At 42.3% G+C, this 25,471-nt stretch overlaps 1 protein-coding gene across 1 annotated transcript; it reads left to right on the top strand.

Moving 5' to 3' along the window:
- Positions 1-20,444, top strand: LOC141205536 (uncharacterized). Its single transcript, XM_073664104.1, has 7 exons — positions 1-96; positions 14,594-14,713; positions 14,843-15,022; positions 15,104-15,227; positions 15,311-15,408; positions 15,607-15,697; positions 18,767-20,444. The coding sequence occupies exons 2-7, from the start codon at positions 14,636-14,638 to the stop codon at positions 19,771-19,773; spliced, it is 1,578 nt and encodes a 525-aa protein (XP_073520205.1). The 5' UTR covers positions 1-96; positions 14,594-14,635; the 3' UTR covers positions 19,774-20,444.
- Positions 20,445-25,471: the final 5,027 nt, after the last annotated feature.

Raw genomic sequence — 25,471 nt, 5'->3', positions numbered from 1 at the left:
AGGTGCCGCCCTTTTTATCTGTAGGTTTCCTGTCCTTGAAGGGCGGATCCCCTCTCTCCGTGGTGCCGTCATGGTTTCCGAGAAATTTCGTTACCGGTAAGTAACTACTCTTTTCCATATTTTGGCCAACAGTCATGTGACAGCTTGTTTTTTTGGGGGATGGTTTGATGTTTTATTGGTACCATTTTCAGGCACTTGACAATTTTTGATCGCTTTCTATTCCGATTTTTGGGAGGCAGAATAAACAAAACACAGCAATTCCAGAATTTTTTTTATGGGTTTTTTTTTTATGCTGTTCCGCGTGTGGTAAAATTGATAAGGCAGCTTTATTCTTCGGGTCAGTACGTTTACAGCGGTACCACATTTATATTGTTTTTCTATGTTTTGGCGCTTTTACACAATAAAAGCTATTTTATAGAAAAAAATATTTTTTTGCATCGCTTTATTCTGTGAGCTATAACTTTTTTATTTTTCGGCTGATGGAGCTGTATGGCAGCTTGTTTTTTGCGGGAAAAGATGATGTTTTCAGTGGTACAATTTTTATTTATATTCGTCTTTTTGATCGCGTGTTATTTCATTTTTTGTTTGGCGGTATGATGATAAAGCATTGTTTTTTGCTTCTTTTTTTTTATTATTTTTTTTTACCGTGCTCACTGAAGGGGTTAAGTAGTTGGACAGTTTTATACGTCAGGTTGTTCCGGACGCGGCGATACTAAATATGTGTACTTTTATTGTTTTGTTTTTTTTCCATAATATTTATTAATGGGTACATTATATTTTTATTTTGGTGGATTATTGTTTTTATAATATTTTTACAAAAATTTTATTTATTTTTTTTTAAATTTTTTAACACTTTGTGGACTTTTATTCTGTGTCCCACTCTGGGACTTTCACTTTTTTTATTCTGATTGCCTGTATAGCACAGGAATGCAGCACCATTCCTGTGTTATACAGGCTGTCAGTGCTGCACAGGGAGAAGATTCTTTTGTCATGCACTGCGCATGACCAAAGAATCTTCCTGCTGTCTGGTGACCCGGATGTTGTCATGACGACATCGGGTCGTCATGGCAACATCCGGGAAGCCACGGCAGACAGCGCTGGAGGCCGGAAGAGGAGGTGAGTATCCCGATCACCTCCCCTTGCCACCGCAATGCTGCGATCGACTTTGATCGCAGCATTGAGGGGGTTAATGTGCCGGAAACGGTGCGGGACCACTCCCTGCACATTGTCACAGCTGACACCTGGTACTATCAGCTGACACCCGTCGGCGATCGCCCCGCACCGCTTGTGTGCGGGCGCGATTGCCGTATGACCTAATAGTACGTCATTGGTCTAATAGGCCCAGGTCACCAAGACGTACTATTAGGTCATACGTCAGAAAGGGGTTAAATATTACCAGTTGCCTTTCCTGGATGTACTAATCAAGAATGAAGGGGATGGGACCCTAGGGACACTCATCTACCATAAACCTAGAAGCACTAATAAACTATTGTAGTGGGATAGTCACCACCCCATCCTCCTTAAAAAAAGCAATATCCAAGGGCCAATTTTTACGGTTGAGATGAGACTGCTCTAATGTCACAAATTTTAACATACAGGCAATAGACATGAACACCAGATTCATGGAAAAAGGTACCTACAGTAGATTTTGGATTTCACACGATTATTTGCAGAAAATCAGGAGAGACAGACACTCCTCCATACCTAACCAAGAGAGCAAGAAAAAGATGGGATAACACGAGTAATAGGAACTTACGAGAATCAGAGTGACCATATCTTTAATATCCTGAGAAAACCCTGGACCTGAGGGTGCTGTGGGATCTACTCCCACAATAACTTTCAGAAAGGGTCGGTCAATTAGGGTCCGTTTAGTGCATAGTTTCTATAAAAACCTGCACCCAAGTGGACTTAGCTGGATTGAAGAGTCTGCGGATTCTTTAGATGTGGAGAAAGTTGTACATGTAATTGGATGAGACCATGTAAATCTTTCTCAAGTTCCTCTACAGGTAAAATCTTTTTCCAGAGGGATTATTCCAGCTGTAAAACCTCAGGACTTTTATATGTGGCCACATGCACCTGTCCCCTAGATTATGTATGAACGACCAAGAGGCAGTCTAGGAGGAGGGTGGGGGAGGGGGCATTTGGGTAATTTTATGCCATGGTCAGGATACCCCAATTAGTGAGACTCATGAACAGTGTACATCGAGGTGAAACCGGAAACATCTCCTTTTGCATCATTGAGGTGGTTAAACCCAATGTGAGAGGAGGTGATCACAATACATGTATCCTCAAAAAGGAAAGTGAGTGGATTTCCAGATTGGATCCACAAGCCCCTAAGGGACTCGATGAGCAAATTTCCTATGCCTGTTTTGTGTGAATACATCCATATTCTGAATTACATTTTTGGATTTTATACTCTACCCATTTCTACTCAGTTCCCTGTGAATCGGGTTCACATATTGTTGTACTTCATCAAGATATCTGAGCTCCTATATCAGAATTATTTCTTATCAGTTATATCCCACATATACTATTTAGTAATTAACAAGTGCGGTGATCATTGTATATATCAAATTATGTAATAGGGGTCAAATTTGACCATTTAGGAATATACTGTGGGCCACCATCCCATATTTTATGTAGTGATAAAGTAGATCTACATGCCTATTGCCTGATGGGAGGATGTGCAATACTTGTTTTTAGTCTCCCATGACGCTGATCTCAGAGAAAGGACTTTTCTATATGGGAGGAATGCAATCCAGATTCAATATGCGCTCCGGCATGGAACACACGTCCGGACATGCACAATCGCCAAAAATTACCCTAGATGCTCTCCGGCGTGGAATGCATAACTACGGTCATGCGCAGTGAAGGGTACGAGTAGCGTGGCAGCAATCAGTTTATCCGCCATTAAACTTTATAGCATGTCACTTCCGGACATGCACAGTAGGAGATGGACATTATTGGACCTCTCGCGCATGAGAAGAAGCTCAAGCGCAGTACATTATTGTAGACAGACTCCATTCTGTATATCCTATGACAATTCACTTCTAGGAAAGGGAATGGTTCTCCTAGTCTGGACACCTGGCTATTAGGCACACTATGCTGAACATCATGAATTAACATCCCTGAATCAAGTCTCCTGATGAACCTGTTGGGGAAACGCGTTGAGGCGGATTATTGAAACATTCTCTGAAGAGTACCATACCCTTTCCTTTACATATACCTTGAGACATACGTGGTCCTATTTAATGTATCGGTGTATTTTTTTAGATATATATATGTATTCGGGTTATGTATCAGGGTTATCTAGGGCTTCTGAGGGACAGCCACCGGTGTGTGGGGATGCCATTGTCGTCTCTTAGGGTGCCAAACTCCGCACTTAGGCTGTAACAGCTTTGTTTAGGTACAGGATAGGGTAAGCCATTCAGCTTGTAGTTTTAAGTATATATATGTTAGTCCAGTTTTTAGTGCATATATTTTAATTTGGGGGCGGAGGGTTTCCCACAGTACTACCCATTAGACACACAATTTTGTACCACCCATCTCACCGACTACCCCATGGCAATTAATAAAAACTCAGCACCATTCTTGGCGCAGATACTAATGAACCCAGAACCTATAAGATATTTACCACACAATAGTTGGATAGGCAGGGGCATATCATCCATAGTGGCAGCCCATGTGGCCACTATAATGCCTGTGAATTGAGAGGGCTCGGTGCGGGTCAGCAATGGGCACCCTCTCCTTCCCAATCATCAAAATTTCAGCTACATCCACATTCCTGTGACAGTAATACCATTGAATAGGATAATGAATCAGGAAGTCGAAAGCTCACTGATCCATCATTCAGCCTTCGCCTGTGAATCTGAGTCTCTGTGCACTGCAGGCAGAATGATGTCACTACATTACACCTGTAGTATGGAGCCTCAGTACTCACACTGCACAGACCGGACAGTGCACCCGGGAACGGGGTTGGTTGAGTAGTGTGTGTGTGTTTTTTTTTCTTAATATCAGGAATTATGGTGGCATCATATTAAGTGAAGGGCTGTTGGGGCTCTCATACAGAGTGGGCGGCTGCTGGGGGCCATTAAACTGTGTTAAGTGCTTTGATGGACTTTAATGGCCTCCATATTGAGTGCGTGTCCTCATTTTGTTTAGCAGGCTATTGTGGCCATAATAGAAAAACTGATAACCACCCCTTTCCCCAAAATAGGCTATTTATGTGGGAGGGAATGATCGCCCTAGTAGTCTATATCCCAATCCACGTGTTAGTGGACCCCAAAAGGACAAAAGAGGGATTTTATTCCAAAAATATCAATTTTATTAGAAATTGTAAAAATTACATCATAATTCACAATATAAGAGAAGGGAAGAAGAAGAGATGGTAGGTAAACTATAGGGGCAGGTTTTAAAGAATAAAATCCTGCCAGGAGACTAACATCCCTAAACCAGCATGGAAGGTAAGCCAGGTATGCGTACTAGCTGCTATTTAAAGGATAATGGAAGGATCATATCAATCTATGTCCACACTAGTAATAGCAGTAAGGTATAAAGCATGGTATACAAGATAATAATATTGATATGTGGACATATGGCAGCATACATCAGATCATATAGCAGTAATATATGGGTAAGAGCATTAAACGAATAGCATTAGATAGGTAGCATAAAAAATGTACACCGGTGATACATAAGTGTTAATGAATCGATAGCGTTATTGATATAGTATTGCTGTCTAGTCTGGAGCCGCGGCTCTATGAAAAATCAATTACCTTGTGCCATATGAAAAGTGATAAAGCAGCGTGTCCTGGAGAGCTGAGGGGGATGTGGAACAGCCTCGACGCGCGTTTCGCCCTGGGAGTGGCTTCGTCAGGAGGCGTGGCTGTCGTGAGGTGAGGGGACATCCTTTATAGGAGAACTGGCCAATCAGAGTCGCTCGCGTCATAGAAGCCCCGCCCCCAGTGATGACGCGGCCAGGCACGCACGCTGTACACAGCTGATGAGAGGAATCCTCTCTGTTGCTGCGGCGACGCGTCCTGCCTTGAACGTCACTGGGGCGGAAGTTCATGTCAGAGCAGTGAGTGGTAATACAAGGGAGTATGCTAAGAGATAGACTATATACAGATCCAAGCTATTATGCATGATGCAGCGCTGCATGGACACACGGAGTGGCCACCTCACTGTGCCATGAAGCACTGCAGATACAAAAGCAGGGAGACATGAAAAAAGGGGGATGAATAATAGAGAATAGAAGTCATTAAGTAAGTGAGAGGGGGAAAATAAATGGATATATATTACACGAGGTGTAGAGGTATGCATTTTACATGGATAATACTTGTATAGATTATAAGTGTCATACATCAAGAACACCCATGAATACGTCCAGCCTTATATATACACAGGTATCTATAATAAACAAAATTACTTAGATAATACATCCATCAGTGCATATACAAAAACAAAAAAGGCCACAGAATAGGTGGCCAATAATAAAAGAGAAGGAGGAGAGAGAAAGAAAAGAAGGGGAGGGAGAGAGAAAAGAGGAGGCGGGGGAGACCTGAGAAAGAGGAGGAAAAGATAGAAGAAGGAGGGGAAATGAGGAGGGAATGAAAGAAAAATATGGACTGGGAAAAAGAAGTGAAGAATAGTAGTCTTGTATAATAAATAAAGCAAGTGTACAGAAACAAAATCAATATTAATATTTTTACATTAGGACACTTGCAATAAATCAAGAGGAGGCAGATTAAAGTACATCAAAGTAAATTCTCCTTCAAGTCCAAGGGTTCAATGAGGTATCCCGGGATGTGGAACGTCATCCATAAGGCTGAGTTCACACGATGCGTATTTCATGCGTTTCCGCGGCGTTTTTGCAGTTGCGTAAACGCCGCGGAAACGCATGAAAAACGCATGGTAGAAGGGAAGCAATGTTCCCCAATTGAAATCCGCATGTGCTGTGCCCATGATGCGGATTTTTCCGCAGCGTAAACGCTGCGCTCAAAAATCCGCAGCATGTCATTTAATTTTGCGGAAACGCGGCGTTTTCGCCGCCATTGACTTGCATTAGAACGCGCCAATTCCGCAAGACTGCATCTGTACTTGCGTAATTGGTGCGTTCTAATGTGCGGATGGTACCCGAGTGTGGAGGAGAGTCTCATCCACACCCAGGTACCATTAAAAAAGCTGTAAAAACAAGAATAAAATAAAAAATATATATATACTTACCATCTGTCGGCCCGCGCAACGCTCGTGCTTTGTTCCCGGCACTTGCAGTGAGTTGTAGGACCTGCGCTGACGTCAGAGTCATGTGACGGGTCACGTGACGCTGACGTCGGCAGGTCTTTCAATTCAAAGTTGCCGGGAGAACGGAGTGAGCAGGACAGCGCGGGCCATCGGAGGTAAGTATATACACTCTCTCGGGTCACACTATATAAATCCATGCTGTTTGCATGGATTTATACAGTGTGACCTAATTGTCAAGCACTTTCCAGGTGATGCTAAAATCGCCTGGAAAGCGCTTGTCAATCTGCATGCGGAAACGCATGTGAATCTGCATGTGGATCCGCATGTATTCTGCAGGAAAAACGCATGCACAATCTGCATGCGTTTTTTCTGCCAGGGAGATGCAGAAATGATGCAGAAATTTTCTGCTTCATTTCTGCATCGTGTGCACATACCCTAAGACTCAACGTGTTCTGTGTTTATTCATAAGGAGTGAATAGGTTGTAATATTTGTTCATGGTAAATTCTCCCCAGATCATGGATCCCATAGGATAGACAGGCCAGCATATCTCCATGCAATAGCAACAAAACAGATCTGGATAGCATAAACAGTCAAAAAGAAAAAGTAAGATAATGCTAAAAGACTAAAGAATGAACCGAACGAGGGGGATATTGAAAAGAGAAAGAAGGATGTCCCATTAAAAACAGCGCAGCATTTTACAAAAAAGACTTGAAACTGACCATATCATGCAATACTTTGGGGGAGGTAGTATCTAATGTAACGATCCACCGAGTCTCTCTCTGAAGTAGTTTCTTTTTGACATTACCTCCCCTGATTCCCATATGTATATGATCAATACCTCGAACAGTTAGGCCTTGAGGTTTGCCTTTATGTTTTTCCAAGAAATGTCTAGGTATTGTTTTAAGGGATGTTGGATCAGTGCATACCAGAGCATTATTAATGTCTCAGATATGTTCCTGAATCCGTGTTTTAAGGGCTCTTGTAGTCATACCTATATAAATCAAGCCGCAAGGGCAGGTAAGGTGATAGACAACCACTTCAGTATTACATGTAATATGGTGGACGATACGAAATGACTTATCTCCGCTAGAGTCAAGAAAATGTGATGCTTTGGGAACAAATTTACATATCGAGCATCTGCCACATGAAGAGCTACCCCATGGAGGACCTTTTTGTCCAGTCAAAAGGGTATTCTTTGGTGGTATGTAGTGACTATTAATAAGTAAGTCACCTAGCGTGTTGGATTTCCGCCACGTCACAGCTGGACGGGTAGGAAGCTGACTTTTTAGGTCTTTATCGGTCAATAATATTGGCCAATGTTTGGTAAGTATGTTCTTAATGTCAATCCAGTTGTTATTAAACGTACTAATAAATCTGGGAATCATATTTACTAATGATTTTCTTGCCTTGTTGGGATTTCCGGTCAAAAGACTCTGTCTGTCTGTTTGAATTTTTTGCTCTCATGTATGCCTTATTAATGTCGTTAGTTTTATAGCCTCTGTTGAGGAATCTTTTAGAGAGATCTCGTGCCTGAAGATCAAAACAATCTTCGCTCGAGCAGATACGACAAACTCTTAGATATTGTCCGATGGGAATAGAACTTTTAAGTTTTGGGGGGTGAGATGACGTAAAATGCAGCAGTAGAGAATTTGTAGAGGTCTCTTTACGGAAAATATCTGTACCTATTCTGCCACTCTCTGTTCTGATAATGGATAGGTCGAGGAAGTCAATGTGAGACTGACTCTATTTATAGGTTAATTTGATGTTGAATTTATTATCATTAAGATGGTGGAGGAATTTGTCAAGTTGCGACGTGGAGCCCTGCCAAATAAACAAAACATCATCTATATAACGTGGCCATAATACTCTGAGGGGCTGTGGGGGCCATCATACTGTGTGGGAGCCATTATACTTTGTAGGAGCCTCATTCTGAGCTACATGGGCATACAGGAGAACAATTTCCTGGTGATGAGTCAGATAGGGAAAATTAAGTGAGAAATACCAATTTTTGGTCTACCTGGTGACTTGAATTGATATGGTGTTGTGTGCCCAAAGGTAGACATCAGATGGTACGTTCTGAAGGAAAACAAAGATATAATAGCAGTGGGAATCCGGATTCCAAGGCGAGAGCAAAACAGAGACAAAGAGCATAGAGTGGAGTAGAGAAGGAGATCTTGTGAGGATCGGAGGTTGTGTGTAGGTAAGTACCGGGAGACTAGGTCACAGATGTATGGAGGAGACTGGTTGTGGATGGCTTTGTATGTCATGGGTAGGGCTTTGTACTGCAGTCTCTGGGTAATGGGGAGCCAGTGAAGGGATTGACAGAGGGGAGAGGCTAGCGAATAGCGAGGTAACAGGTGGATTAGTCAGGCAGCAGAGTTTAGTATAAATTGGAGAGGTGCGAGAGTGTTAGAACAGAGGCCACACAGAGCAGGAGGTTGCAGTAGTCGAGGCGGGAGATGATGAGGGCATGGACTATGGTTTTTGCAGATTATTAAGTAAGGAATGTACTGATCCGGGAAATATTTTTGAGTTGGAGTCGGCAGGAAGTGGAAAGGGTTTGGATATGTGGTTTGAAGGAGAGATCAGAGTCCAAGGTTACCCTGGGGCAGCAAGCTTGCGGGACTAGGGAGAATGAGTAGTCATTGTGGTGAGATGTGATCTTGAGAGTAGAGCGGAAAGCTGATCTTCCGTGATGGCAGAGAAGCTGGTTTTGGAGGAGGAGGACTGAGTAGATATGAGCAGTTATCAATGTTCTCAATGTTATCAATCTTCTGCTTGAAGAATGAGGCAAAGTCTTCAGCTGAGATGATTGGAGAGGAAGAATGTGCTGGGGGATGGAGGAGAGAATTGAAAGTGTTGAATAGCTTTGTAGGGTTGTGAGACAGGGAAGCTATGAGAGATGAGCAGTATGTTTGCTTTGCTGCAGTGAGTGTGGACTTGAAAGTAGTGCAATTAAGTGCTCTTTGGAGTGGGATCTTTTCCATCTCTGCGCAGCAACTCTGGAAGCCCTCCTCAGTTCTTTAGTCAGGCTGCTGTGCCAGGGTTGCCTGTTAATTTTGTGAGCTTTGCTATGTCTGAGAGGGGAAGCCGATTTGGGAGATGCAGATATAGTGGTGTTATATAAAGCGGCAGCATCTGCATTGTGTAAGGAACTTATGTTTGCAAGAGGGAGAAGAGACTCGGAAAGTGAATGTAGATCAAGGTGTTTAAGATTGAGGGTGTGCAGGTTTGTGGAGTGGGGATTGAGCACCTCGAGAGGAGAGGGAAGAGAATGTAAGTAGGTTGTGGTCAGAAAGAAGGAGAGGTGAGTTAGAGAGGTTAGATAGGGAACAGAGGCGGGTGAAGATGAGGTCCAGAGTGTGGACATCTTTGTGTGTGTCTGTGGAGGACCATTGAGCGAGGCCGAAAGAGGAAGTGAGAGATAGAAGCTTAGAGGCAGATGAGAGGGAAGTGTCAATGGGGATGTTGAAGTGACCCATGATGATAGTGGGGATGTCAGCGGAAGGGAAATGATATGGACGATTCCTTATCTTAGACTAACAGAATTTAAGCTAACAATTTCTGGAGAGGAAGCTACAGTGTCGCCAAACTGGGACATGAGTTCTCCTACGAAGAACACGTGACCGCCGAGCCGCAGCAGTAGCCGTGCTGCGGCAACATTGTGAGAGCAATTAAGGAGAATGAATATTCACTGCTCCCCTCATCCATGGGTGTGGGAAGCAGCGAATATTCATTTTCTTTAGCAGCGAGCACAGTGTAATCTACAGTAGGTGGCTCCTGCCTCCTGTGCCCCGCTACGCTGCCGCTCCCCCCACCAGCCACAGTGTGTGTGTGTATGTGTGTATGTATATGTGTATGTATGTATGTATGTATGTATGTATATATATATATATACAGTACAGACCAAAAGTTTGCTGCGGAATATGTTGGCGCTATATAAATAAAAATTATTATTATTATATATTATTATATAACATATAAATGTGCATATGTAGCAGAGCTGAGTGTGCGTGCACTGTCCTTGCCGCAGTGTTGTATATGCAGTACAGACCAAAAGTTTGGACACACCTTCTCATTTAAAGATTTTTCTGTATTTTCATGACTATGAAAATTGTACATTCACACTGAAGGAATCAAAACTATGAATTAACACATGTGGAATTATATCCTTAACAAAAAAGTGTGAAACAACTGAAAATATGTCTTATATTCTAGGTTCTTCAAAGTAGTCACCTTTTGCTTTGATGACTGCTTTGCACACTCTTGGCATTCTCTTCATGAGCTTCAAGAGGTAGTCAACGGAAATGGTTTTCACTTCACAGGTGTGCCCTGTCAGGTTTAGTAAGTGGGATTTCTTGCCTTATAAATGGGGTTGGGACCATCAGTTGTGTTGTGCAGAAGTCTGGTGGATACACAGCTGATAGTCCTACTGAATAGACTGTTAGAATTTGTATTATGGCAAGAAAAAAGCAACTAAGTAAAGAAAAACGAGTGGCCATCATTACTTTAAGAAATGAAGGTCAGTCACTCCGAAAAATTTGGAAAACTTTGAAAGTGTCCCCAAGTGCAGTTGCAAAAAACATCAAGTGCTACAAAGAAACTGGCTCACATGAGGGCCGCCCCAGGAAAGGAAGACCAAGAATCACCTCTGCTTCTGAGGATAAGTTTATCCGAGTGACCAGCCTCAGAAATCGCAGGTTAACAGCAGCTTAGATTAGAAACCAGGTCAATGCCACACAGAGTTCTAGCAGCAGACACATCTCTACAACAACTGTTAAGAGGAGACTTTGTGCAGCAGGCCTTCATGCTAAAATAGCTGCTAGGAAACCACTGCTAAGGACAGCCAACAAGCAGAAGAGACTTGTTTGGGCTAAAGAACACAAGGAATGGACATTAGACCAGTGGAAATCTGTGCTTTGGTCTGATGAGTCCAAATTTGAGATCTTTGGTTCCAACCACCATGTCTTTGTGCGACGCAGAAAAGGTGAACGGATGGACTCTACATGCCTGGTTTCCACCGTGAAGCATGGAGGAGGAGGTGTGATGGTGTGGGGGTGCTTTGCTGGTGACACTGTTGGGGATTTATTCAAAATTGAAGGCATACTGAACCAGCATGGCTACCACAGCATCTTGCAGCGGGATGCTATTCCATTCGATTTGCGTTTAGTTGGACCATCATTTATTTTTCAACAGGACAATGACCCCAAACACACCTCCAGGCTGTGTAAGGGCTATTTAACCAAGAAGGAGAGTGATGGGGTGCTACGCCAGATGACCTGGCCTCCACAGTCACCAGACCTAAACCCAATTGAGATGGTTTGGGGTGGGCTGGACTGCAGAGTGAAGGCAAAAGGGCCAACAAGTGCTAAGCATCTCTGGAAACTCCTTCAAGATTATTGGAAGACCATTTCCGCTGACTACCTCTTGAAGCTCATGAAGAGAATGCCAAGAGTGTGCAAAGCAGTCATCAAAGCAAAAGGTGGCTACTTTGAAGAACCGAGAATATAAGACATATTTTTAGTTGTTTCACACTTTTGTGTTAAGTATATAATTCCACATGTGTTAATTCATAGTTTTGATGCCTTCAGTGTGAACGTACAATTTTCATAGTCATGAAAATACTGAAAAATCTTTAAATGAGAAGGTGTGTCCAAACTTTTGGTCTGTACTGTATATCTCTGAGGCTATGTGCCCACGTTGCATTTATGAAGCAGAAAATTTCTGCTTCATTTCTGCAAGTCCTCTCCCGGAAAAACGCATGCGGAATTCCGCACTCGTTTATCGCGCATTTTTCGCGCGTTTATCATGCGTTTTCCACATGCGGAATTGCCTTGCGTTTTTTATGCATTGGACAAAGGCAATTCTGCTTGCGGAAACGCAAAATTAAATGACATGCTGCGGATTTTTGAACGCAGCATAAACGCTGCGGAAAAATCCGCAGCATGTGCATAGAACTTGCGGAATCCCATTGGGGATCATGGGGTGCGGGTTACCAAGCGTTTTACAAGCGTTTCCGCTGCGGAAATTCCGCATCAAAAACGCTTGAAAAACGCTACGTGGGCACACAGCCTTATGAACGGTACTCCCAAATCAACTGGGAGCTGAGGTTACCCGTATAGTCCCCACAGGGGATGTTTGGCCTACTTATAATGATTTGCTGGACTCTTGTAGCTTGTAACAAAAGTTAAGTACCGACACGTGTAACGGCTTCTTGACTCTGCATAATACAGAAGAAGCATCCATGAAGTGTTGTGCCTGCTATCTGATGTATATCAAGTTCTTGTAAAGTAAAGTTATTTTTGGACTTTGGCCTCCCTCATTCATCTCCATACCATCTGGTCCGGGTTATGTATATATGGTTATATTTATGTTTTATATTGGGATCTGTGATTTCAGTCTACTCCACTGTGTATAGGATGTCTATAGGATAACAGAGTATAGTAAAGTTGTTATGGACGTGACTCAACCAATATTGTGCAGTGAGTCTGTATAGTGACCGATTTTTCTTGTTGCTAAAACTGATCTATTTTTTTTCATGTTAAACTTTTTTTTAAAACTTTTTTTAAACAACTCCCATTAGTGCGATCATACAACATACAAGCCTCTGATTGCTCAGATAATGCACTGTAATACTGTAGTGCCGTGTATTATCACTGCCTGTGAGTGTAATACTAACGGCCCCGTACACATGAGATAAGTGTTGGCTGAACGGTCATTTGGCAGACAGCTATCTCTCCCGACTCCCACATACATACAAATATTCCAGCTTTCCTGTGATCTGTATGAGAGAGTCACCTCCAGACTCCTCTAGTGGAAGATTATCTACAGGAAGAACAAACGGATTAGCCTCTAAAATTCAGGATGCCAGATCCTTCTCTGCCCTGGCATCATCTATCGGGAGGCCCCCAAATACATTATATAGTCGACCAAACCCCCGAAATCAGTGCTTTCATGCAACTTTAGTCTAATGTGTATGGGGGCGTTAAAAGTGTAAAGGACATATTCATACTCATGCTAGAGCAACTCCATTTTGTCTGCTTCCTTTAAAATCATGTTATTATCACTCCTTGCATAACATACATTCTTTCTTTCTCTTCCCATGGAACTTCTCTCACACTAACTTTTTCTCAAGAGAACATTTTGTCAGACACTCTGTTATCTAACTTGTTTAGGCCAGGTTTGACCTTGTAAAAGGCCCGACCTAATAGACTTTTGTACATTGCAGGCCCAGACACCATTATTAGGCATTTAAGTATTATAGTAACTAAGTAGCCCCAAACAATCGAGTACTTGGGGAAGGAGGGGCATTTAGCCCAACTCTGTCAAACCTTATTAGATGCCATGTTTGCTTTTGACAGTAGCAAGTGGTTAAACTACCATGGTATCGTTGTAACTAGGCGGCCCCATATTATCAAGACCTTGGGGGAGAAGAGACTTTCAGCAAAACTCTACCAAACCTTCTTAGATGCCATGTTTGTTTTTGTCAGCAGCAAGTGGTTAAACTGCCAGGGTTTGTGTTTCCGCCGCACTTGTGCCATCCCTGCAGTGTACATCTATGTTCTGGTGCCCAAAAGAGGTTTTTTGTTTTTCTTAAATGTTTAACGTATTAAAAAATAAGAAAATGTCTTTTTGCATGATTTTTTCTTTTTACAAGAATTGTTGATACCAATTTTCTTTTGAAACATTTTAATATCTGTTTTTTTTCTGGTGTTTTTCTTGCAATATAGGAAAGCCTAAGGCCAGAAATAAACTCCATAAAACACTGTACATGGAGACTTTGGTATCAAATAATTTCTGTCCGAGGTGTTTGTGAAAACAAAAAAGGTTTTCTAAATGCCTCAAACTTCTATGTGTGAATGAGACATGAGATCTAACGAGATAGAAGATTACAGACTAGGAAAGATGGGAAACATTCATATAGACGACCGGTGGTGATGTAGTCAGTGACGGACTCTGGCCAAATATGTTTGTAGAGCCGTAGTAGAAGATGAAGATGTCGTCCTCATCATGAAGTAGTTATTTCTCATGTCACGTGTAATGAATATCTCCTGCAGTATTGCTAATGCCGATTCCAGTGTCGGTAAATGAGACGAGAATTAACGTTATGGAAGATGAGTCTATGAGAAACGTATTCAGCTACAGACTCCAAGGAAGAAACTGCTTGTTGTCTGTAGCCTAAAATATATATGTTTTATTACTAGATGTAAAGAAGAAAACTAAATACTGTAAAATAATAAATCTCATATGTTTCCCCTTATTATCTCCAGTAATTGTATTATTACACAGGGTATTTATGATGTTACATAGGCTCATCTTCTCATTCTCTACAATTTCGGATCCTCTCAGATCTTTTATAGAAGAGAATTTTCCTGATTTTACCCATCAAGGATGGATATGGACAGACACAAGATGGCGGAGAGGATATTACACCTCACCCTAGAGATCCTCTTCCGGCTTACTGGAGAGGTGAGAGATTCTGATGACGTCACATTACATCATTCTTATCTATGGGAATAACAGGTGGACAGAACTGGAGAGGTGAGGACTCTGGAAATGTCTGTACTGAGATTTATTAAGGTGTTTCTCCATTATCAGGATTACACAGTAGTGAAGAAGACCTCTAGTGAGCGCTGTCAGGACCCTATGTCTGAGGAATGGAGAAGACCCCTGAGCCCAATCACGGGGCCTCCACCTCACCCCTTCATACATGAGGACATCAATGACCAGAAGATCCTAGAACTCACCTACAAGATGTTTGAGCTGCTGACTGGAGAGGTGACACTGCTGGGAATGCTGGGACATTATACAGTACACTATTAAGGGATTTGGGGATGACGGTATCATTGTATGTGTCAGGTTCCTATAAGGTGTCAGGATGTCGCTGTCTATTTCTCCATGGAGGAGTGGGAGTATTTAGAAGGACACAAAGATCTGTACAAGGACGTCATGATGGAGGTTCCCCAGCCCCACACATCATCAGGTAATAGACAGGACTAAATACACACGGCCTATAATTATCTGTATGTAAAGAATGAATTCAGTCCTTGTATGTGTTTCCTCCAGATCTATCCAGTAAGAGGACAACACCAGAGAGATGTCCCCGTCCTCTTCTTCCACATGACTGTAAACAAGAAGATCCCAATGTTCCTCAGGATCATCAGGTAGATGGAGGGAAGGTGTCATGAGATCTCCCCTATGATGTGTAGACGGCTGTGAAGGTCTTGTGTTCAGTCTTGTTTTATCCACCAGTATTATGTGTTTTATACTTGTGTAATGAGAACGGTGGAGATGGCAAGATTAGAGCTGATCATAGATGGGACTTCTCCATCTGTCTGTGACTTTTACAATATTTGTTTCAGGGTGAAGATCTGACCCATATTAATACTACAGAGACATATGTGAGGGGTGATGAGCGGTGTAAAGAGGAGATTCCTACATATGACTACCCAGGTGAGTAGTGACCACTAAATGCAGAGAAGTCACAGATTCTTCTCAGTCACCGGCTGTGGCTGCTTTATCGGTGGTGTAGTCCGGCCGTATCACAATCGTGTGATCAGCATTTTGCCGCTAGAGCATAACATTCGCCACCATCTGAAAATGTTCAAATGACTTTGTGAATTGTGAAAGCCCTTTTCTGTAGAACTTACAACCTGGAGGATCCACCCACCCCCTGGGATTAGGAGACGCTGACCGTTACCTGCCCAGATCTGTAAACTATAAAGCCAAATGACAGCGTACGTAGAAAGTGCTGACAAGTGAGAAAATCACTTGAAGAAAAATATTATGATGGACCTGTAAGAGAAAGCGGAGGGTAATGATGCAATAACAACAGAGTTTCCTTTTATCTCAACTTTATTTTAAATCTAACTTCAAACAGGATTGTGATAAACTATACAGAAAACATTACACCTGTGCCATGATATATCTCTAAGCTGTGCGGGGCTGATGGCTGTAATATACATTTATTCACGCCTGCAGGAGATGTGTTGGCTCCAGCCCTGGTTTCATGGATTCACTCCACGTCATAAATTCCATTATGTTTTCAATCCTAAGGAATTCAGATTACTGCACAATCTCTCCTGAAATGGGGGCGCTAATACTTTCTCTAAACTCCAGTTTAGTGTTGGAGGTCTCTCCCCAAACATATGTTGTTGTTGGGGATCTAACATAGAATAAAAAAAAATATTTTTTTTTTACAGGTTGTGGTGGGATCGGCCTGTCTCACTTATGTGAGACTCTAACACCCTGGTAGTCTTTGAAAAAAGATCTCCATTGCTTTTTCAAAATGTCTGAGATCTAAATTTAAGACCCCTCATCTCTGCACTATTATAAAAAGTTCCATTTGAACGTCTAATATTTCTTCTTGGCACTCATCTGACAGAAAATATTGTCCCTCATGATAGTTTAGATTGCCAAGAGCCACCGAGCCCCATACTCTAATTACCCCAGAGAGGTTTCACCACTAGTTACTCATTTATTACTGATGAAGACTGCTGAGTTTGATCATTTCAGTAGATGTGTTATTGTCTATAGTCAGTTTTTGACTACAGTAGTTGGTGCCCAAAATATTCTGATTTAAGCCCTTCCCGCAGCCAGTTTTGTGTTGTTAATCAGGTCCCATTTTTCTAATCTAACGTGTCACTTTATTTGGTGATAACTTTGGAATTCTTCACAAATGATAATGGGAAACAAATGTACCTTACAAATTATTTTCCAACTTCTCTTGAATCCGACAATACCCTATATACGGTTGTATCCTACTGTCTGGGCACATGGCAGGTTAAGAAGGGAAGGAGCGACATTTAACTATTTGAATGCAGATCTTGCTGGAATAGTTTGCAGACACAATGTATTGGGGGCACTATTCATGATCACCTGGAAGCTCAAAAGATGGCTACCACGAACAGGCTTGGCGCTATCTACTCTGTTTTCTAGATCCCAGGGATTGTCTTGCTCATCACTTATTTAACCCCACTACATGGATCTGGACTTACACAGAGACCCCTAGGCTTGGGCCACGGTGTTACCTGCTGTTCTGTGGAGTGAGATTGCAGGAAGAATAGTCAGGTAGCCGGGTCAGAACCAGGAGGGCAGAGAAAATACAAAATCAAAAGACACAAGAGTAGTCGGTAAACGGGCCGGGATCACAGCAGAAAACAAATACACAAGCCGGGAGCCGAGCACAGAGGACTGAACCAGAGGAGAACAAGGCTGTATCTGGCAGCTTCCAGCAATATGCTTCCAGCTTTAGTAGGGTGTGGAGCTTTCCAATTGGTTGAAGTAGGGAGCAGATTACTCCAGCTGGACAGCACACAGACCCATACTGCCAGACAGAATGGTACTAGAGGTCACAGGCACCCTAATCTTAGTGGCTGGACAGAGCGTCGCCCAGAGCTTCTGGTTCTGACGTCTCCTCCATCACCAGTGCCACCTACAGGATGAATAAGGCGGCTCCTGGTGACAGAAGCAGACATCGCAGGAGCAGATCCCAGAGGAGATGGGACACACCATTTGCAGAAGCCCTAATATAACAAAATGTCAGAAAACCAGAGCAGTAGAAATCCCCATAAAGTGACTCCATTTTGGAAATTATCACCCTCAGTGAATTAATCTATAGGAGTTTTGATTATTTTGACTCCATAGGCACTTTCTGAAAATTAGCACGCAGTGGATGTTGGAGATTAAAAATTGCACATTGGCTATTTTTTTACCAAACACATAGTGCCCAGATTGTGCTCCAGGAGACACGCACTGTAAATTAAGTCGGATCTTCTCACTATAGTATTGCCAAAAACATGGATGCCAAATGTTGTTTAGGTGCAGAAGCGAGGGGGGGATTTGACTTCGAAAGAGCGGATTTTGCTGGATTGGTTTATGGAAGCCATGTTGATTCTAAAGAGCCTTTGAGAATCTAATAATGTGGAAACTTCTGTTTGACTTGAGTGGGGCCTTGTTTTTTGTGAGATGAGTAGAAGTTTTCATTGGTATAATTTTTGCCTACATAACATTTTTTGATGGCTTCTTATTCCTTTTTTTTGAGGCAGAATGAACAAACAGTTGGACACCACGCTCTACTGGTTCATCCTATGAAGTTTTCTATTAGACTGTGAACTGTCATTCTGTCAATAACTTCCCATTTCTACAGAGATTTTAAGTACAATTATCACAAGAATCCCATAGACAAATAAATAAAGATTGCATACCACTTCTAAATCAATCTAAACAAACACATCCCTGGGCTACATGCTAATCCAGGGAAATGAAGGGATATATACTCAAGTTTAAAAATCAATTTTATTAGACACAAATCTAAAAAATAGAGGAATATTTAAAATCCTCTATTGTTTCGATTTGTGTCTAATAAAATTGATTTTTAAACTTGAGCATATATCCCTTCATTTTCCTGGATTAGCATGTAGCCCAGGGATGTTTGTTTAGACATTTTAAGTAGAAATGTTAAAAAATATAAATTTCAAGGATATTTTATTCAAAATTAATAATTGTTTTTTTTCCTGGCAGATGACTGTACCAGGAGATCAGATGGACAGGAGATTTTTAAATCAAATGATCTTGAGATTCCACAGGATACAATTGAAGTGAATACCATTACTCCAGACATACCATCATCCCTTCACAGCAAAGATCTGTCATCTGATCATTTGAAACAGGTCCTGTCTTCTGATTCATTACCGACTACTCAGGAAAATCAAAGTCACAAAATAAGCATTAAAAAACAAACTGCTCCTAAAGAAAAGAAGCCATTTTCACATTCAGAAAATGGAAACAGTTTTACCATCAAAAAGTCTATTCTTAAACATCAAAAAATACACACAATGGAGAATAGATTTTTTTATTCCAAAAGTGGAAAATATTTTAACCAGAAATCAGTTTTTGTTAATCACCAGAGAAACCACACAGGGGAGAAACCTTTTTCATGTTCATTATGTGGGAAATGTTGTAACCAGAAATCAGATCTTCTTCGTCACCAGAGAACTCACACAGGCGAGAAGCCTTTTTCATGTTCACAATGTGGGAAATGTTTTAACCAAAAATCAGTTTTGACTAGGCATCAGAGAACTCACACAGGGGAGAAGCCTTTTTCATGTTCAGAATGTGGGAAATGTTTTAACCTTAAATCAGCTTTGGTTAAGCACCAGATAATTCACACAGGGGAGAAGCCCTTTTCCTGTTCAGAATGTGGGAAATGTTTTAACCAGAAATCAAATCTTGTTAATCACCAAAGAACTCACACAGGGGAGAAGCCTTTTTCATGTTCAGAATGTAGAAAGAGTTTTACAGGTAAATCATCTCTTGTTACACATCAGAGAACTCACACAGGGGAGAAGCCTTTTTCATGTTTAGAATGTGGGAAATGTTTTAATCATAAATCAACTTTGGTTAATCACCAGAGAACTCACACAGGGGAGAAGCCTTTTTCATGTTTAGAATGTGGGAAATGTTTTAACCAGAAATCAGCTTTGGTTAATCACCAGAGAATCCACACAGGGGAGGAGCCTTTTTCCTAAACTTTTTCTTTTTAATCCAATACATTTGAAATTTTTTTCATTAGTGTTTTTTTTTGTTTTTACAAAACAAAAAAACAGTTCATACAATAGTAAAATAAAATAACATACCATAGGGATAACATATGCATCTCTCCTATATATCCTTTCAGCTTCCCCATTACCGTCTGATAACTTGCAGTTAATATATCTTACAATTAACATTTCACATTCTTGAAATCTTATATAACCATAATATTGTAATAAACATTATAATCCTATACACATATAGGTGTGCTATATTACCCATACCACATGTTAAGGAATTCCAATACACATTACAATGAAACATTAGACCTCGCCAATAACCCTATTACCCCCCATAAGTCATTGTCTTTCCTACAATAACCCCCTTGATGGCATTCCAGGTTTATCCAACCATAAGCCCCATATTTTCTCAAATTTATTCATTGAGTTTTGTTTTTTACATACCCTTTTTCTAATCTGATAATATTATTTATCCTATTTTTGAGTTCACTAATTTCTGGAGGTGAGGGGTTAATCCATTTGGATGCAATATGTTTCCTAGCTTGAAATAAAATATGTGAAATCCCTATTGAAATTGGGTCAAATTCCATATCATCCTCTAATATACCTAATAGGCATTTTTTGGGTCTGGTTGAATATCTATTTTATATACCCTCTTTATAATAGACAACTCCTTTCCAGTAGTTACCTAACTTCCGGCATTCCCATAGCGGATGTAATAGGCCCGCAGCATCCATGTTACATCTTGGACATTCAGTCCGGTATCCTATGTTACATAGAAATCTAGGCATCTTATATTTCCTATGTATTAATATGATCTGGGGAAATCTCTGAGCCTCATGTAAAGATAATTGGGGTACCAGTTCTAATACCTCTCCCCATTGATCCTCAGAAATTGGACCTATATCTCCATCCATTTTTGTCTAGCTGGAGAAGGAAATATTTTTAAATAATTATCAAGAAGGACTCAGTGAATATCAGAAATACGACCCTTAGGATTTCCCTTCTCTAATACCAACTTAACAAAAGTATTATTTTCTACCCAAAAGGGAGTCCATCTTGATTGTGCATTAAATTAATGCCGAAACTGTAAATACTTATAGAATTGTTTGTCAAGTGGGTGTGGCCTGCAAGACAAGGTGGCAGCAGCTTAATTGCATAGCTCCAGCCAGCCAGGATTAAACCAGCACAAAGCAGCACACAGCATTGTCCTACAGCCTCTTACCTAACACCCGGTGGCGGCGGAACACCCAGGGCCCATGATGACAAGGTCCCAGAAAAGAGGATCCCCGGCGAGATTGGAGGCTTTCTTCCAGAGGGGACAAACAACAAGAACAGTGAGTAAGATGGCGCCGGCTTCCCCTTCAGCCTATTCACACTCCTCTAGAAGCTCGGGGGGAAGGGAAGCAGAGACTGAGACACAGCAGCAGGGATAATAAGCCCACAGCTCCAATGACAAGGGCAGATATGCAAGATTTTCTGGCTGCAATTCGCTCCTCCATGAGGGAGTATATGCAGGCAATGTTGCAGGAGATGAAAGGGGAGATTACTTCCATTGGGGATCGCACTTCCCACATTGAAAACAAGATGGAAGAATATGCCAGAATGATCAATGCCTTGGTAGATGAAAATGAGGCACTCAGGGAAGAGATGTCTCGGGTCACTGATAAAGTTTATGACTAAAGGCACCGTCACACTAAACGAGATTGCTAGCGAGATCGCTGCTGAGTCACAAGTTCTGTGACGCAACAACGATCTCAGTAGCGATCTCGTTAAGTGTGACACGTAGCAGCGACCAGGCCCCTGCTGTGAAATCGCTGGTCGTGTCGGAAATGTCTGGACCTTTTTTGTATCGTTGAAATCCCGCTGGGTAGCATGCATCGGAGCGTTTGACACCTTACCAACGACCCAGTAAGCGACTCAGAATTGAGACACATAGGCATGCATTTGCGTTGCCTTTTCCGCACCCCTCAGCTCCGATTGGTGGTCGCTACTGCGTTCTGATTGGGTGGCGGCCTAGCCTTATGAGGCGACATAGTAGCGCTTCCGTCCATTGTTCGTGACCGCGTGCTTGTTACAGATCATAGTACAGTTTTCTAGACTGCGACTCTTCTTCGATTCTTCAACGGTTCTTTTGACCTATCTCTGTGCACGGTACGTATCGTTTGGGGTCTCAAATGCATTCCCATTGCCTCCTTAATTTATAGGACACCTACTAATTATCAGCTATCATTGCTCTGGAGGAAGGGAGGGAGGGCTTGGCTTCTATCTGTGTACATATGCTTTTGCATGGGCAGCCATTTTAGGGGGTCTCGTGTTCGCACACCCGTACAGCATGTTTTCTGGCATGCGCGCTAATGGAATGGAATGCATTTATTGCTTTATTTTTTTAAAACCTTTTCTCATGTTTTCATTTTATATTTTTCAGTTTGCAGCATCATGAACAATGCGCAGCATGCTGTTGTGTTTGCTGCATTGCTGGTTGAGGAAGCAAAGTGTCTAGATGAGGCACGGATGCTTGAGAGGCGTTCCAAACGAAAGCGTCACATGTGGACCAGAGAGTGGCTGCAGAAGAGGTCCGATTTGTCCCACATGCAACTTGTAAGAGAGCTTCAGGAGAAGAATCCTCATGATTTCCGCAACGATCTGCGGATGTCAGAAGAATCCTTCATACATTTACTGGAAAGAATTACTCCACTGATTCAACGGAAGGATACAGCGATGCGTGCTGCCATCCCAGTAGATGAAAGATTGGCAGTCACGCTGCGATTCCTGGCCACCGGACGCTCACTGCAAGACTTGCATTTTTCTTCAGCCATTTCAAGGTCCCTGCTCAGCATTCTAATTCCGGAGACATGTAATGCCATTTTCCACAGTCTACGTAGCTACATGCAGTTTCCCAACACGGAGGAGGAATGGAAAAAGATTGCCTCCGATTTTGAGCAGCTTTGGCAGTTTCCTAACTGTGGTGGGGCTTTGGACGGGAAACATGTCCGGATCACTCAACCACCAAACAGCGGATCATATTTCTTTAATTATAAGGGCTATTTCATCATCATCCTTGTGAACACCAATTACGAATTTATAAATGTAGATGTTGGCATGAACGGAAGGGTTTCCGATGGTGGTGTTTTAGAGCACACACTCTTTGGAGAGCGTTTGAACAACCGTGACCTTCACTTGCCTCCCAACTCTGACACTAGAGGCAACCTTAATTTTGTTTTTGTCGGTGATGAGGCCTTCCCGCTTCATCCCAATCTTATCAAACCGTTCCCACAAAAAAGTCTGACAGAGGAAAGAAGAATTTTCAATTACCGCTTGTCAAGGGCACGTCGGGTTGTAGAAAATGCCTTCGGTATCATGGCCAATCGCTTCAGAGTTTTCCACATGCCTATAAACATGAAGCTTGAATCAATAGACTCAGTTGTTTTGGCTTGTTGCACGCTTCACAACTTCCTTCACCGGCGCGATGCCTTGGCGTACTGTCCACCTGGCTTCATGGACTCTGTGGGCCTAACAAATGGGGAAGTACAGCTCGGTCAATGGCGTGCAAACGATCCCGCAATTGCAGGCCTTCAACCATTGGGACCCGGCAGAAACACCCACGATGCAAAGACGTGCCGAGACAACTACTGCCAATATTTTAACGGTCCTGGTGCTGTTACTTGGCAGCATCAGAACTTATAGTGGGCTACTACTGACATTTATACACTACTTTCATATTTGTACTGATTTGTCTAATAAACTATGTGTTTTACTTTGCAAAAGCTTTGTTTCTCATTCTTTCAGTAGTAAGGGCCCGCAGATACATACGTGTACTCTAGTGTTGCGCAAACATGCTCGACACTGCTCGGTACTTGCCCGAGCATCACGCTACTCGTGATGTTCGGCGAGCACCGAGCATTTCCGGGTTACTCGGGCAGGAGCTCGGGTCTCCGCCCTGCATGTTTGGTTCTCTTTACAGAGCCAATGAACATGTAGGGATTGCCAGCCAGTCACTGTAATGCCGCAGCCATGTTGGTTGTGGGCATTGCAGTGAATGCCTGGCCGCACAGCGTCACCTCGAGTATTTAATACCGTGCACCGCCATCTTGGACACAGTCACTCCGGATCAGACGTGTAGGGACAGCGCTGCTGATTTAGGGAGAGATATAAACTGCAAAATGGTTAGTGTAGGGTCTGTAAAGGCTGCCAGATCAAACAAACAGTCCTTCTCAGGACTAATATGCATCCCAGATATCAGGCAGGCCGGCTGTATAGGAGACGCAGTGGTTATACCAGCAAACCCTGCATTACAGTCCTGTGTTTCTGAAATTGCTGGACTTAGCTCCAGGTCTCGGGGGCCAGGACAAATCCTTTTTTTTTTTTCATCTAAATCCTCTTTTTTTTCTCCTCCTTCACACTGTACAAATACCCGTCTTATGAACCTTTTGGTGCCCCCCCCCCCCCCAAAAAAAAAAAGTGTGTCTCTGATTTTTCAGACACAAATATATCTGTTGAAAATAATCTGGTGTAGGCCCGAGAAACAGAAGTGTGGTTTTGCAGTTCCACGGTTCAAACCTCTTTATTATCCACTTTTGGGCCATTTGTATCTAAAAATAAAAAACTGTTTGAGTGTGTTGATCACTGTTCAGCCGCAAATATATATATTTAAAATTGTCTTTTCAGCACTGTATGCATGTGTCACAGCACATGGCCAGCTAAGGTTGTAAAATGTTAAAATGACATTTCCCGGTGAATGCATTTGTCACGGTTGAAAGCAATATAAAAGTGCAAAAACACATAAAAAATGCTACTTGTGAACATAGCCCAAGGTGTGGAGGAGTATTTTTTGGGGTTAGTTATTTTACCTTATACACAAGTCTTTACCCTAGAAAGGAAGTTCCTTAACATATTTCACAGGAAAGCAGTTTCAGTTTCATTTTTGAACGTTTTATTGTGAGCCCGTAAATGTGGCTTAATACCTCTGACCACGTTGTTGACATCTGTGACCTGGGGGTCAGAAATGCTTCCTGGGGCGATCCCCATGCTACACATACATATTCAGATACATAAAAATATACACACATATATACAGATACCTACATATACACATACATAGTCACAGACATACAAGTATGCTTACCTATCTAAAAATATAGATCTTTATCCATACATAAAACCACCAACACACCAGTCTTCCTGTGTGACCAGAGACGCTGTATTAATAATGCGTCATTTTTCGAACGCAGCAGCGTCTCCAGTGTGACGTACATACTTTGAATTCAGGCCGCTTCCTTTGCGCACGCAGTAGCGTCCTCTAATAGGGCGTGCCCCCGACTATGGGCGACGTTAATGCGTCATGGGCGTGGTTTACGGCGTTGATTCGTCGTGGGCGGGTTTTATGATGTTGTTGCGGCCTAGCTTGTCAGGAGAGGCGGTAACATGGCGGCCAGGAGACGGGCAACTCCATGGGGGGATGCAGAGGTCCGCTACCTCATAGCAGAGCTGGATGCCAGGGACTATGAGTGCCATGAGCATCCAGGACATCCAGTGCTCCATAAGTCGGGGCTTACCCCGAAGATTTGGGGTTCAGAGCTCCACTACCCAGATCCGAAAGAAGCATCCGGTCACAGACCCTGCCCCATCGCGGTGAGTGGTTTTAAAATAGGTTAGCACAGTATATGGCAGCACA

This window comes from Phyllobates terribilis, unplaced genomic scaffold (genome assembly GCF_046119375.1).
Source record: "Phyllobates terribilis strain yellow unplaced genomic scaffold, ASM4611937v1 Scaffold_140__1_contigs__length_4765195, whole genome shotgun sequence".
NCBI lineage: Eukaryota > Metazoa > Chordata > Amphibia > Anura > Dendrobatidae > Phyllobates > Phyllobates terribilis.
This window is presented reverse-complemented; position numbering and strand designations above follow the sequence as displayed.

Excerpts from the sequence above, each read along its gene's own strand:
- LOC141205536 (XM_073664104.1), top strand. The coding sequence starts at position 14,636 with ATGGATATGGACAGACACAAGATGGCGGAGAGGATATTACACCTCACC. Across the intron at positions 14,714-14,842 it reads TCTTCCGGCTTACTGGAGAG|GATTACACAGTAGTGAAGAA; the intron begins GTGAGAGATTCT and ends CTCCATTATCAG. Across the intron at positions 15,023-15,103 it reads TTGAGCTGCTGACTGGAGAG|GTTCCTATAAGGTGTCAGGA; the intron begins GTGACACTGCTG and ends TGTATGTGTCAG.